General features: G+C 34.8%; 1 protein-coding gene across 4 annotated transcripts in view; it reads left to right on the forward strand.

Moving 5' to 3' along the window:
* The window catches only part of PDS5A (PDS5 cohesin associated factor A), a 127,444-nt gene that overhangs the window by 109,617 nt on the left and 1,444 nt on the right, over window positions 1–16,383 (forward strand). For 2 of the 4 annotated variants that reach the window (XM_049708776.1, XM_049708777.1), the window contains exons 28-33: window positions 481–600; window positions 3,089–3,151; window positions 3,888–4,033; window positions 5,274–5,382; window positions 9,517–9,869; window positions 15,407–15,557. In XM_049708776.1, the coding sequence (XP_049564733.1) occupies window positions 481–600; window positions 3,089–3,151; window positions 3,888–4,033; window positions 5,274–5,382; window positions 9,517–9,869; window positions 15,407–15,557 (942 nt within the window). The remainder of the gene's footprint in view (window positions 1–480; window positions 601–3,088; window positions 3,152–3,887; window positions 4,034–5,273; window positions 5,383–9,516; window positions 9,870–15,406; window positions 15,558–16,383) is intronic. The other 2 variants (XM_049708778.1, XM_049708779.1) reach the window with 2 other exon arrangements.

The raw sequence follows: 16,383 nt of genomic DNA on the forward strand, positions 1-16,383 counted from the left end.
ATTACATAATAAAATAGATTACAGAACATTTATTAAAAATACATACTTAGTTTTTACTTTATTTCATTAAATTGAATTCTATTATTTGAAGAACATTTACTACTTTGAAAAAGATATTAAAACTTCTACAGAGCACAGGAATAAGAACTAGTAAAATTTACAACTATGCTGTCTTAAGAACTTTTAGTAAGAGTTACAGACAAGTAGATATTCTTTTTGTATGTTTCCTTTAGTTTGGTTTATTGTTTTTAACACATACTTGGCATTCATGTTAAATTAAGATGAAGGGGTCTTTTTTGTTGTTGTTTACTAGGAGGCTACATAAGAAGAAATGCCAAATACAAATGCAGAATGTTCAAGGAATAAATAATAACCCCATATTATTGTTTTGATTCGATTTTATATATTGGTTAGAATTGGTACTTGTGGTTATTTTTCACTACTGAAAGGTATATGTGATTTTTTTTTTTTCCTCCCTAGAAACTTTATACAGTGTGTGATGTGGCCCTGTGTGTTATAAATAGTAAAAGTGCTTTATGCAATGCAGATTCACCAAAGGATCCAGTCCTTCCAATGAAATTTTTTACACAACCTGAAAAGGTAATTTCTTCCCTTCATTTTTCTACCATACTAAACCTATTTAAATTTGTTACCATCAACCCTAGTGGCAAGTATTGGATTGTCTTGACTACAGAGTAAAAAAAAAAAAATACCTCTGTGAGTTTATCAAGAAATGGGAGATTGTCTTCCAAAGCCTGAAAAATATCATTCTCACCTTACAGAGTAGAGAATACAAATCAAGCTTGGTGGTGGTGTTCCTATGTGAGCTATTCCTTCTGGATATTTCTAATATGTAAGAGGAATTTTCAAATTTCTTAAATTGTTTTCATCTCATTAAAACACTGTTAGTATTTTTTCAGACAAGAAGTAAACAAAATATTTGGTAGAGTATAAATATATATACATCTATATATGAAATAAAATGTTAGAATGAATGGAATTGGTCTTGGCAATTGACAGACCTGGATTCGAATCAACCATTTCTAATTTGAGGGACCTTACACATGTTAACTCTTCTAAGCCTCAATGTCTTCATCTCTAAAATGCAGATGATGATAATACCTGTGAACAATTACTAATATACCTAGGTTTCTAAGAGTTTGTCACAAAGTAAGCATTTAATAAATGGTATTAATAATAAATAGTACATTTATTCTGCTGTCAGCAAATGAAGTTTTCCATGTAAGTAAATTTTTCAGCTAACTAAAGCTCTTTAAGTTTTTGCAGCTAATTTGGATTAAGAAACTTTTTCAAAAAGAATGCCTTTTATTTATTACCCACTTTAAGGTGGTATTTTAAAGTTTAACTTTCCTGTGCTTTGTTTAAAAATATATCCTGAATATTTTTAATTGGAAAAAATAAGGCATTTAAAATTTTCAACAAAAATTTTAATCAGACTTTGATTTAGTACTCAGAATTTACTCTGCCTGGTTTTGATAGGAATAATAAGGATTGCAAAGTTACTTCTGTTCTAATTGAATTTACTGGTCTTTATAAACACTCCTGAGTGAGCTCCTGAATTTAAATTTACTTTATTGTTGACCCAGGGCTATCGTGACTGGAATAGTACCCAAATAGAATCTTCATACATCATCAAGAATTTAAATTGCTGTTTGTCACTACACCTGATTCTAATTGTTTTTTGTTTTGATATTGAAACTTAGAATGTCTTTAGCCTTCTTAATAATAATTTTGTTTTTTTTCTGTTTTAAATGATCAGCTTTCCTCATTGCCTTTTCTAATATGTTGCTTTTAATATGGTATAAATTCAGACAGGAGAAAACTAGGCATATTAAGATAGCTTAGTGAAGCTATAGTATATCTTCATGTAACAATATTTTTAGCTACATAAAAGCCTTTGTGGGGAAGAAAAGAAAGATACAGCCTTGCCTAGAATACATGCCAAAAGTGTTATTTCTTTTTATAGGCACATTTAAGCCTTCTGTTCTTTTCTGTGACACTAGTGTGAAGGTAAACTTAATAAAAGAAAAATAATTTTTTAAGTGCGATTACTTACAAATTAATGAACTTCCAGACAGCAGTAAGTCATTTTGCTTCCGTGAGACCATTGTGGTTTACTCGTGTGCTATTCCCAGGATAATTAACAGATAGAGGCACCATAGGATCAAATTGAACTCTTATACAGATGTAACTTTCAGAAGTATCATCAGTGTCCACATTTGGTTTAATTCATTTATTAACTAGTTAATATCACTGCAGCCAAAGAACATTACAATTGACTTAATTAGATTTTGATGGTGTATTTACCTTTATGGTTTGGACAGTCTACTTATGGTTCTAGGAAACAAAACATTTTTAATTAAAGTAACAGATTTTTTTTCAGTAAGGATAATTTTCTTGAGATTCTGTATGGGGTTCTTTTAGTGAATATTAAGTGCCTGATATATGCATAGTACCATTTTGGATGCTTTGGGAGCCCCAAAGAAGTAAATTTTAGGGACTTCCCTGGCAGTCCAGAGCTTAAGACTCTGTGCTTCCACTGCAGGAGGCGTGGCTTCAGTCCCTGGTCGGGGAACTAAGATCGCGTGTGCCACGTGGTGTGGCCAAATAAATTTTTTTAAAAAGTAAATTTTATAATAGAGTGGAGAACATAGTTCATTGAATAAACTGGAGACTGTTTGCCCTGAACCATATGAAAGAATAGAAATGTGTTTTATTTAAAATGTGATTTAAGGGAATTCCCTGGCATTCCAGTGGTTAGGACTCCGTGCTTTCACCGACTATGGCCTGGATTCAATTCCTGGTCAGGGAACTAGGCTCCTGCAAGCCACGTGGCACTGCCAAAAAAAAATGTGATTTAAGTAATTTATATCTGACATTTGACTAAGTCTTGTGTGTCACTGAGTTAATTTTAAAACTAGACTTATGGTATGGTTCATGAAATATGCTTTGATGGTTTGATATGTTTCTTAGCGCAAATGAAACTGTTATGGTAAAGCAGAATGCCTTGAAGTCTTGTATGGACAATAAAAATATGTTTACTTTTTTTTGTTTGTTTTTTTGATAGGACTTCTGTAATGACAAGAGTTATATTTCAGAAGAGACAAGAGTACTTCTGTTAACAGGAAAGGTATTATGTACTAGATAATTGGGGGATCTTTATCTCATGTGCATATTACTTCTGCTATTCTTAGAAATAACCTTTAAATGTCCCTCAGATTTTATAGTTCCTGATTCTTAGGGATCATGTTGTGGATTATAGCATCTAAAGCATTTGTTCTCTCAGGCTTTTTTTTTTTGCCATGAACCACTTTAGAATTACAACCATGTGTTCTCACCAGTACTGATAGGCTTCAAGTTATTTAGAATTCACAAAGCAGATTTCCCTGAAAAATGATATAATAAATTTAGATGTGTAAGATAAAGATAATTTTAAAGTACTAATAAGTTAGACAGTTTATATTCTATAAAGGTAATATGACATCTAAAAGAGCAAAGGAAAATTTAGTATTTGATAAACAGTGTCTAAACTATTACTATATATACTCAGTAGTTTACCTGTAAGACATTTTATTGTGTCTTAATTATTATGTATTTCACTGTTTTAGGGACACTTTGTTTTGATTGAGCAACAGGAATAATTAAATATTGCATAGTTATTTTTAAGTAGAGGTAATGCTTTTGATTTGTAATTATGTTTAGATATAGTTTTACAGAATTATCATTTCTAATAAATTTAGGATTTAACTTTCCAAAGCAACAACAATTCCTGGCTGTAAGCGAAACAGTATCCCTTACATGTGTCTAAATTTGTATGTATTCCTTTCAGTAAGGTATAAAATAACATGCGTATATGTAATTTTTAGCCAAAACCTGCTGGAGTACTAGGTGCGGTAAACAAGCCTTTATCAGCAACGGGAAGGAAACCATATGTTAGAAGCACTGGAGCTGAGACTGGAAGCAATATTAATGTAAATTCAGAGCTGAACCCTTCCACCGGAAATCGATCAAGGCAATTTTTTTCTCCAATTGTTTTTGTTACTATCACTCACTACTTGGTTCATCTTTCAGTTTCTTTTCTTAAAGCACTGTATCACAAAAATGGACTTTAGGAAACATCTTAGTAAAAAACAGTAGTGCTAAATTTTAGTATAATTAATGATGGAAATTGAGAGTGTAGTACACATTTTGAAACTGTTTAGCATTCTAAATGTGTAGAAAAGTTAAATGGAAAAACGTAAGAATTAGTAATATACTAAAACTAATTTACATGGAAGTGTGTGTCTGTGTTTAAATTTAACACTTAGGAGAACTGAAAATGTAACTCTTTAAATAAATTTAATTTATATGCTTTTTAATTTTTAACTCAAAATTAGTATAGCATGAGTAGAGATAACATTGTTAATAACATTTTCCATTTATTAAAGATTCCATGTTTGGGACTTCCCTGGTGGTCCGGTGGCTAAGACTGTGCTCCCAATGCAGGGGGCCCAGGTTCGATCCCTTGTCAGGGAACTAGATCCCACATGCTGCAACTAAGAGTTTGCACGCCAACAACTAAGACCTGACACAACCAAATAAATATTTATTTAAAAGATTCCATGTTTAACATGTCAAGTGTTTACTGTCTTAGCTACTGCATAAAAATTTCCATCTGACTGACCCTACTCTTACCAACACTAAATATTGAGGCTTTTAAAGATTTTATTCTAAATCATGAAATTTTAAGCATAAATTCAGTGGTGGTGTTTTAAACACATTTTTAGCAGTAGAATCCCAAAATATTAAAAAATTAAGGTGGAACATCTGTGGTTTACATAGATGGTGGGGGTCAGACACCTCCCCTATGGCCTCTTCTTGCAGCCCCTTCCCTTGCAGAGCATTAAGAACACAGACTGGAGAAAACTATACGCTCATCTGTTGTATTTTTGCTTTGTTTTAGGGTTTTCCACCCCCCAACAGATAGGCTTATAGAATAGTTGTGTTGTTTGTTCCTTGTCAACTACGCTTTCTATCTGGTGGTTTTAGGCAGTCATTTCTGTCTTACATTAGTAAGGTAAGATGGAAATCCAAAACTTGATATAGTAGAGCAGTAGTCTGTAACCACAGAAGATCTGAGTCTTGTTAACGTTACTTCACTTGGCCAGGCTTCTAAATCAGCCTAAGCCTCTTTCCTTATTGGTATAGTGAGAGAGTACACTTCCTATTCATATGGTGAAATAAAGAAGCTTTGGTTTATTTCTCTTCAACAGGGAACAGAGTTCAGAGGCAGCAGAAACTGGAGTTAGTGAAAATGAAGAGAACCCTGTGAGAATTATTTCTGTGACACCTGTAAAGAATATTGACCCAGTAAAGAATAAGGTAAATTTTAAAATTTAACAAGTGGGTTTTTCCCATGGAGATTCTTATTACAATTTTATGATGGGGTAAGAAACCCACAGTCTACACATTAATATATACTACATACTATACCTGTGTGTATACCACCCCCTGCTATACTTACTGGGCTTCCACTCTACAGAAGTGATTCTTTGTCCACTGTCTTCATTTACCAGAGTTTGTGTGGTCACCTTCTCCCAATACCTTGAAAGAATAGGAACTGAAGTGTTTTGAGACCTTGTTTTCAAAACTTCATTGACTCCCACCAGGGATCAACACTGTTTCTGTTGTCGTTGTTTTAAGTTAAACTTAATGAGCTGACCTTTTAAAATATGTTTGAGTTTTTATTTAACAGCTGCATTCTTTGATGGTGTATCTTTTAACTGTGGCCCCCGATATTCTTAATTTTTTGGCAGGACAGAAAGGAGTATAACATTGGTAGGAGGATAACTTGCCTCAGTAAGAATGACCTAATACTATTATTTCTTTTTCTATAAAATCATGTTCTTGACATACTTTTTTTTTACCCCCCATATATTTATGGTATTATCAAATGTTTTAGGAGTTATCCTCAGGTACATAAAATATGGGACTATACAGTTATTCCACAGTAGCTGAACTTTTCCTATCCAAAATTATCATCTGAATTCAAACTAAATAGGTAAGGATACATTTTTTAAGTCAGTCTCTGACTATCCATACTCTTGCTGTTTGCTATCTGAACTTCATTATGTCAGTAAACTCAGGTAACAGGGAACCTCTCACTTTCAAAACTCTTAGAATTCAGAAACCAGTAGATTTAGATATTGTGGGATCCTTCTATAGAATTAAACATTGAACATAATCATGCTTAGATGCAGATATGCATATTGCCACAGATACATAAACATGCTTATAATATGTATTAAGAGGTGGTACAGGGATGCAAATATTTATCTAGTACAAACATCTATCTATAACCTTTTCAACCTCTGCTGTAGAATTGTATAGAAGATAAATTGGACATTTAAATTCTAATTTCTGAGGGGCCAAAATATTACTTTGATTGATCTGTAATATTATATTGTTCCAAACACTGTTTTAACTTTTTCATACTTCCAAAGAATGTTTAACAGATTCACTGTTGCCTGAAGAGACTGGGGTTGTATTTTGACAAAAACCTGATAGCTTCCCAGTCGGATCTCCCAGAAGTTGATACGGTCATTTCTTTCCAGGGTCTGGTTCTCAGTCTTGCAGGCTCAAAACACTATCTTGTTGTACTGAAAGAAGATAAAGATCTAAGAGAGTGTTTCTTGGTAACCAATTTCTCAAAGAGATTGATGCATAAACCAATTTATTAGTTATGTATATAAAAATTATCCAGCAAATTGTATATCCATGTTTACAAATCAGAACATTTTCTCCTATTATTTACTCTGAGCAAAATCAAATGGTAATATGAAGAATGAATAAGGGAGGTGGTTAAAAGAAGAAATAACACATTAACATTCTGTGGAGCAGGCAGGCAATACCACCAGTGTTGCCCTTTAGAGTCTTCTATTTCTTCATGCCTACAGCTGACAACTGATTTCCTCTTCATTTGGCTTTTGCATGAGTTCTTTATACATATGCACATAAATGTAATGTTCATAAATGTGTAAATATGATCATGTGCATGACATTTAATAGTCTTTTTTTCCCCTTTTAAACAGCCTTATTTGTGTGTTCCATTTTTTCTCTACAGTGTTATCATTTTCATGTTTGTATACACATAAATACTTCCTTTCCCTGTTCTTTGTCACTACAATGTTGCATTAAATTTACTGGTGATTTTATTTCTAGGGGCTAATAAGTTCTAGTAGTGGGAATGCCAGGTCAAGGAGTAAATATACTAGAGATTTTAGATATTTTCATATTGTTTTCTTCGAAAATTAGAACACTTGACATTTCTACCAGCAGGGTACTTTTTCTCTGTATACCCACTAACAACAGGTTTATAGTTCTTTTGAATTTTTTTCAGTTTAAAGTATCAAAACTAATGCCTCACTATTGTTTTAATTTATATTTCTCTGATGATCAGTATTTTTGTTGACCGTTTGGATGTACTCTTGTGTGAACTGCCTGTTCATATTTGCCCGTTTTTAAATTATCTTTTTCTTGTTTAACTCAACTTTTTTTTTTTTGGCCATGCCATGCGCCTTGCAGGAAATTCGCCAACCAGGGATTGAACCCAGGCCATGGTAGTGAAAGCCTGGAATCCTAACCACTAGGCCACCAGGGAACTCCCTAACTCAACGTCTGATACTGTAGTAGTTCTACCTTCTTGTTAACATTCTTGCTCCCTTCCAATCTCATCACCAAATATAGCAGCCAGTGTGATCTTTTTAAAATATAATCTGGATTATGTTTGTCCTCTGTTTAAAGTCCATCAATGACTTTTATCACCACTTAGAATAAAATCAGATTTCTTACATGTCCCATAAGGCATTCATGATCTGGCCCATGCCTGCTTCTCCTACCTTATACCAGTCTCACATCACTTCAAGTTCCTTCAATCTTCCAAGCTCTTTCCTTCTTCAGGTACTTCATGCTGCCTCTTCCATCTGTCTAAAATACTTCACTTTTCATGTGATAAGTCCTGCTTTGATATTATTTAATTAATATTCCCCAGAAGAACCAATGAGAAATTGATGCTTCCTTTTTTTTTTTTTCTGAATGCCCTTTTCTTTAATCTCTTAGCATTTAGGGTAATCTGTACTTAAATGTTTGTTTACTCTTTAAAAAATTAGTCACCTACTATGCTAATCTGTTTGAGGACAGGAAAAATAAGAGTTTTGTTCCCCAATCTATGCCCAGCAGCCACTGCACCTAACAGGCATTCAGTTGAATGGTTTCTACTTCAAGTTTAACCACACTTAGTTTTTATTGACCCTTCTTATTTTGCCCAGGAATCTCCATCTTTCTCCAGGGTGCCTTCGCATATCTTTTCTCTGATCCATTTTGTATTGTTTTACAGTTTAAATCCTGTGGCCCACCTTACTCTTGTTCCCTTTTGATGATTTTTGTAACACGACTCTCCACATCCCAAGAGGGTGAAAGAAGTAGGAGTCATTAGCTCATCATCCTGGAAGGATGGATTTAAGTCTAGCTGCCCATGTTAAAGGCTCTGATACTATCTCTTAAGATAGGGTTTACTTTAATGTTAATCCTCAACGTGAAACACTGATTTGTGGATTTTCTAACTTAAGATACTACTTTCACGAGTTTTCATTTAAGTAAATTTTCTTGAAACATGAAAGATTTATGTGTTTCCCTGGTCATTGAAAACATTTTTTGGGGAAATGAAAATTAATTAATTGAAAAGATAAAGTCACTTTTTGGGTGAGGATAGTGTTCCTTTGTTTCCCTTGAATCAGTTAAAATTATTATAATTGACTCCTAAATATCATACATATAAAGGTCACTTTCATTCTGAAAACTATTATTCCTCCTAATGTCCATTATGTCTCATATTAAAATGGAATTTTATTACTTTGAACATTTTAGATGACAATATGTAATATATATGCCAAACAGAGGAAAAAAGAGAATGCTCAGAAAAAAGTAGAAGGTTAACGATTGATAAAGAAGAGACAAAAGTTAGAATGAATGAGTGGAGTGAGATATTAAAGAACTTTGTGTCACAGAACTACAAAGATTATTATAGTCAGATGCATCATAGAGAAAGAAAATAACATTGAATTATGAAAACATTCCCCCCTCTTTTGAAAAGTGATACATTAAGAGCATACCACAATAAAAAGGACCTTGTCATTTAAAATGAAAGCAAATTTTAAATGCTTTCATTTAAATGCTTTCATTTAAAATGAAAGCAAAACTGAGTAGGTTTTCTCTTATATAACTGCCTATGCACTTTAGTAAGCATTTATTGAGTATATTATATATGCCAAGCACTATGGTAGGCACCTCATTCAGTCCTTATCCTTGAGGAGTTTACATTCTTCATGGGATGTAAGCAGTTAATCAGAAGCCCTGGAATTCCAACTCTTTTAAAATACTTGCAGAATGCTTCTTTGTAGTATAGATCAGTGATATTTAAGGAATTTATGTTCATATAATTGTTTTCTGCTCTTTTAGGAGGTTAATTCTGATCAGGCTGCCCAGGGCAACATCAGCAGTGACCGAGGAAAGAAAAGAACAGTAACAGCAGCTGGTGCAGAGAATATCCAACAAAAAACAGATGAGAAAGTAGATGAATCAGGACCACCTGCCCCTTCAAAACCCAGGAGAGGACGTCGACCCAAGTCTGAATCTCAGGGCAATGCAACCAGAAATGATGATATAAATAAACCTCTTAGCAAGGGAAGAAAGAGAGCCGCAGTCAATCAGGAAAGCCCTGGAGGTTTGGAAGCAGGTAATGCCAAAGCACCCAAACTGCAAGACATAGCCAAAAAGGCAGCACCAGCAGAGAGACAAATTGACTTACAAAGGTAACGTACACCGTTCTTTCTGAACTTTGAATTTAGACATCTTGTTTTAATCTTAGTTGCCAGTCACCCCCAAACACCTAGGCATTTGGGAGTGAAAACTGCCCCTGGTTTTCCTGAGTAAGTTATGGTGGCATTTGCTTTTATCTCATAACTTTCAGGACAACAATTTGAAGAAAGATCTCCTTTTTTCTTTGGTTAATTTTTAATTAGGATATGGTTTTTGATGTTTCTATTTATTAGCAAGGATAACATTGTCTTGGTGTCCCTCACATAGTTGCATGGGGTTTTCTAAATATAAACGGCTACCTTTTTGATACAGAGATCCCAGAGTGGAATAGATAGATGTCATGGCATGCTCTTTATTTCCACTTGTTACAGTAAATTTTAATATAAGTCAGCAACTTACCTCTCCCCCACCCTCCCTCACAGCTACTCATCTTTGATCATGTTTGTGTTGGGATTTCAGATTTTCCACACTGTAACAGTGGTGCCCCAATGAGATCTAGAAGTTGGCTCCTTACTTGGTCTACAATTAGAACTTAGCTCTACATTGCTTCTTTTTCCTTATATACCTATACCTAATTCATCTCCCCCCTGAATTAGATTGTAAGATTCTCAGTTCCTTCTAGGAAAGAACCAGCTCTGATCATGTCAGGACACCCTCACCATCCTGCTTCAATATTTTTATAAAGTACATTTTTTAAAATTACCATTTTTGAAATTTGGAAGTTTGAGGCTACTAAATTTTCTTACATTTTAAGTGTCTCTGAGTACCTTTTTCAACATCTCATGGCAGCTGATCCAGGCCCAAACCTGACTAAGTAATGGGTGTTTCTTCTACTTAGTCACTTCTACTTTTATGGACTAAAAGTGTAGTAAGGAAAGCCAGTATTGGGGGCAAATTTATTATTTTTCTCCTCAAACCTGGACCTTTGACCTGGAACAACATACTTAACCTCGGCCTCCTTTTCTTCATCATTAAGGCAGTATAATAATACCTTCCTCAAAGGACTGTTCCAAGAATTAAATGGTCATTAAATATAAAGCACTTAACAAAATGCCTTGTACAGACTAAATGCTCAGTAATTATTTTAACCATTGTTTTGAATTCTAGTTGCTTTACCTCTTACTATATTTTTAGTTATACAAAAGCTGAACAAATTTCATTGGAGATTGCCAGACTTCTCTTAAGGGTTTCTAGAATTCTAGCCATTCCTCACCCACATAAAATAGTACTGATCATCACACCCAGGCCACCTGAGCCACCTGACCTTACCTCTCATGTGCTGTCCTTTTGACATCTAACCAAAATATGCAGGCACTCACTTGGACCCTGAAAACGTTTTCAGTAGCAACCAACCTTGTCTCTGAAATTGAGCATTGTAAAACCCATTGCTCTGCTTTTAGTTACACCATTTGCCCCCAAAGCATTAAACAAACCAACAAAAATGGCTTACATGCCAGAGACTGGTGTTGATTAAAAATGGCCTTGGGCCTTTTAAAACTCTTAAAACATCTTTTTCAAGAGTGAAAAGACACCTTAGAAGTCTTAAGTATGCCATTTAGTAGATCAGTTGGGCAATGTGTTATCCAAAATATAGAATTCTTTGATGGTTTTATATTCTCAGTGAAGTTAGATGGTTAAATTTGGTGTTCATGATAACACTGTACTTCAGTAAAACAGATCAAAGACTTTGCACACATATTTCAGAAACTTCTGGTTGAATTATTGACTACTAATTCGTGGCTAACAAAACATAGAAGGACATTCTGAAACTTTCTCCCAAGCTTCCTTTTGTCTTTTCCATTCTTTCCTGAATCTAATATACAACTGTGCCCTTAAATTCTAGCCATTATGACTTTGGCTTGGAAACCTAACTTACTCCCGAAACTCTGTATTACTCATGATAGCCTCTTGCATAGGATTGAATGTATTATAGGCACATGAGTATTGTTCCTTATACTTTCATTTGTTCTTCTAACAAATACAGACAGATTAAACTGCCAGCATTGCGCTGGATGTTGGCAGTACAAAAGTATCCAAAATGGATAGGTTCTCGCCCTCAAAGAATATATTTCTCCAGCTTGTCAATTCCAGAATAGAGCAGAAAACTTTCACTTTAAGTCTACTGATTGATAAAAAGTATAAGAATTATTTTATTATTACTATGTAAAACAATGAAATTCTGACTTATGCCACAATATGGATGGGCCTTAAGGACATTATGCTAAGTGAAATAAGCCAGACCCCAAAGGGCAAATACTGTATGACTCCACTTCTGTGAGATACGAGAGTAGTCAAATTCATACAGACAGAATGAGGTAGTTGCCAGGGAGAGCGGGAGGAGAGAATAGGCATTACTATTTAATGGGTACAGAGTTTCAGTTGGAAGATGAAAATATTCTAGAGATGAATGGCAGTGATTTATGTTACATATATTTTATTTCACTTAAAAAATTGCTACATAAGATGAATAATAGCTAACACTAATATAATGCTTATTATGAGCCAGGCTCAATTCTAAGCTCTTTGTTAACCTATTAAATGCTTAAAACATCTCTACATGGGTAAGTACTATCATTATCCCCAGTTTATAAAGAGGAGAGAACCAGGAATAGAGAGTCCATGTAGCTTTTGGTCCCTTTGCTTATATACATAGTGGAGGCAGCATTAAAACCAGGCAGCATCACTCTGGAGTCCACACTATATTGTACTTTAAGGTAAAATTAAGTCTTAATTCTACAGGAACTATACCTGCACACAAAACTAGTTTAACAGAGGATGCTCTGAAAATATATTTACTTCCATATTTTAAATAGCTAATGTAGTTAATATATGTGGTAGTTTCCATGAAATGGAAAATCTTTGCATATAGTTTATTATTTATAATTATTACATAAGAAGCTGGTTTATTTAAAATAATCGTAGGTTAAACCAAACAACTATAGTCATCTTTTTAACCTATTTCAGAGTTCATGCAAACAAAAGCTAAAGTATTTTAGCTTCAGAGAGGGAAAAAACAGAGAGATCAGATGTTCTTGAATTCAAGTGGCAAACTTAAGTGAAGCCCCTAATGCTATAAGAACATTGAAAGACCGTAGTGAATATTAGGTAGAATAATGTATGGGGTATTTGCAATGGTGCTTGGCATATATATTGGTAGAAATAATAGTGATAATAAGGAAAGGTTGTTGAATGTATATTTGCCTTGCCAACAATCATTATGAAGCAAGTACAACCCTATGTTAGAGATAAGGGGGTTAGACCTAAAAAAATTACTTTCTCAGGCCACCTGGCCAGTGCTACACAGAACAGGGTTTTGAATCCAGGCTGTGTCCCTTATTAATCGCCTTACTGTACTGCTAACAGTGGCAGCTGCGGTTGTGTTTCTCCTTTAAACTATGAACATTCACAACTCTATTATTTTCTTTTTCTCTTAATGTGTAAAAGGAAATGTTTTAAGGTATAGTAACCACCAAGCGATGGAATAGACGGGCACACTGAAACAAAACTTCCTTGTTTGTGACTCAGCTGTTCTAACTATCCTTCAGCTTGAGGAGAAAACGTTGAATGGTCAAAATCCTGAAGGTGCCAGCTTTATTTTTATTTCATGGGAAACTATAGTTTTCACCTTCATACAAGATTCTAAACATACTTATGATTAACCAAAGGTATTACCTATGATTGATTTGACATCTCACCTGTATTTTCCTGAGACCTGGTGAGGATCAGATACAGGTTAAAGCCACATGATTGAACAATTCTGAATACAGAGCTAATATAACACCTTGAATCATCCTGTTAAGGTTATCATTACACTTTGAACCATCTCATTAGTAAAAGAAGAAATAGGGTTGCCAAAGCTGAGAGCCAAGCACCACATTTCTGAGCTAAGGATGAACCCAGAATGGTAGGAACAGCTCACTTACTGCCCTGGCAACTTGAAGCATAGCCTAGAGTCCTTGCATTGTGGAACCAGATCTGGATCTGGATCACTGCACTAAAGTAGTTTACCCCCGGATTTTAAGCTTGAATGCAAGCCTTTGAGAAATAAGGCCCAGTACCCTTGTGCTTCTCTGTGGCCCTGCTTTCTAACACTATTTCATCTGTCTTTTCCTTTACCTTGCATTATTCTTCACAGATTTTACTTGCTTGCTTTCTCACTTCCCTGATGGTCAGTTCCTGCGCTGGTCACAACTGTCCCTACATTAACATCTGAAAAGAGCCTTTCCTGACATTACCCTCCCTTCTTTACTCCATGTGCTCCTTTGTAGATCTGTCTGAATACAAGATGATCTCGAGGCGGTCAGTCTACACTGTATACTAGGACCACCTCCAGAAAACGCCCATTTTTATTACTTGGTATTTATACTCATCATATTGTATGATTTCAACTTTATTATTAAATAATTAATGAAAACCATTTTTGAGGCCCTAGTATATTCCAACCACAGTCTAGATGCTTTATGTTTGTAACCTCACTAATCCTTCAGCCCTGTAAAAGTAGGACCCTTGATAAATGGTAGCCTCTACAGTCATTTAAATACCATAGCAATCACTTATGTGTAACCCCTCTAGAATTCCTCTTACTAGGTCCTCTCACTGACATTAGGTAAATAATAATTTTTAGTATGACTCCTACTTATATACTTTATTAATTCAAGGATAGATATGTTATTCCACCAAAATACAAAAACTGTACAGAAATTTCCTGGCATAGAATTTAATCTGGTACATTTTAACTTGTAAACTTACCTGTAGGATTTTTAGATCCCTCTGGATTTTTGCAGTAAATCTATTCCATCAGAGGGGTGTGTGTGTGTGCGCGCGCGCGTGCCAATAAATGTTCCTGTTTATATTTTGGGCTGCATTTGGAATTGTTACTTCTTTTCAGAAAATTCCTTGAATTTACCCTGTAAATTTATGAAAATCAGCCATTTGTATACTATAGTCAGGAAATAGTATCTGAACAACTGGACACTTAATGTTGGCTTCCTGAGTTTGGGAATGGAGGATTCATCATCATTTCAGTTATTTTTCTTTTGTTTTTGAATTATTATTCAAATGGCAAACAATTCCAAATATTTTGCATTGAAAATGTGTTTTTATAGGTCTGCTGATTCTTGAGTATGTTTTATCTTTGAGGTCAAATTCTTCCATGAAAAAGAAAATATCAATTAACACCAGTGGAGACACAGTCCTTAAACTTGGGACTTAAGGGGAAACTGTGAATTTAAGGAAGTTACCTATAGGATAACAGACTATAGTTTTCCCATCTTTGGATTAATATGTTTTGCTTAGTATGCTTAATATTGGAGTGTTCAAGAATCTTGGAATTTCTACTTTTTTTAAGCAAAGGATTTCCCGATTTCCTGTGCTCATTTGTATATTGAGAGTTTCCTCACATCACATCGGTTTGTATCTTAAAGTATCCCCTAAGTGTGTTTCCTCATGTATTAACAACCGTGTATTAGTTTAATATGAATATTCTTCAGTAACAAGTGAATTTTTATCAAAATAATATGAAATTTTTCAGAAGCCAAGTGCTCGGAAGTGATGGCGATTCACTTTGGGACATAGAATCAAGTCCAGGAAATTCTTCCAGTGATCTGGATCGTTTAAAAGTCTGTGAGAGCAGCCAGGAAGATACTGAGGACTCAGAGCTAGTAAAGGGAAGCTTCCTGAAGGTGCAGCAGGCAGCTTGTAGAGGATTCTTTGATATCATATTATTAAATTTTATCTATTATAACAAATTAATTTAATACTATGTAAGAATCTTAATCACTTATTAGCTTTTTTTGGTTAGCATTGTTATCTTTATTAGAAGGTATATGTTATGTTGGGGTTTGGGAATGTAAGTAAACAGCCCCCTTATCTTTCTCTCCCAAGTTTGGAATTGTTAAAAAGGAGATACCATCTTAATACTGATGTGGCTGATTAAAAATGTGGAATGACAGGGAGTTCCCTGGTGGCCTAATGGTTAGTATTCTGGGCTTTCACTGCCCTGGCTCGGGTTCGATCCCTGGTGGGGAACTGAGATCCCACAAGCCACACTCCCCCCCACCCACCACCCAAATCTGAAATGACATAGGCCAGGTAACTACTAATGCCTTGCCCCTAAATTGAACAACCTCAGGCAGACCAGAACACACCTTTTGGAGGCAAAGGAGAAGAAATCTAGACAAGACCAAATTCCAGTATGCTCAGTTTTTCCTTCCCCCACCCTCTCACCCATTAGATGGGTTCTTCCTCCTCCCAGAGAGGAGTAGGTGAGGGGAGAAGAGAAAGAGACCCTATCCCACTACTTCATGCTTCCAGAGGTCATAATTTTCCCTCCCTATTAGGGAAATAGGATCAGTGGGGCATTTCTCTTAACAGAATTAAGCTAAATTTTCCTGCTTTTTTTAGTACACTAAAGAACAGAACTTATTTTGCTGCTTTTATTTGCCAGTTGTCTAGTAATTTTTCTACTACATAATTTTGAAAGTATTCATTAAAAATCACAATTACTTC

Source organism: Orcinus orca, chromosome 4 (genome assembly GCF_937001465.1).
Source record: "Orcinus orca chromosome 4, mOrcOrc1.1, whole genome shotgun sequence".
Lineage (NCBI taxonomy): Eukaryota > Metazoa > Chordata > Mammalia > Artiodactyla > Delphinidae > Orcinus > Orcinus orca.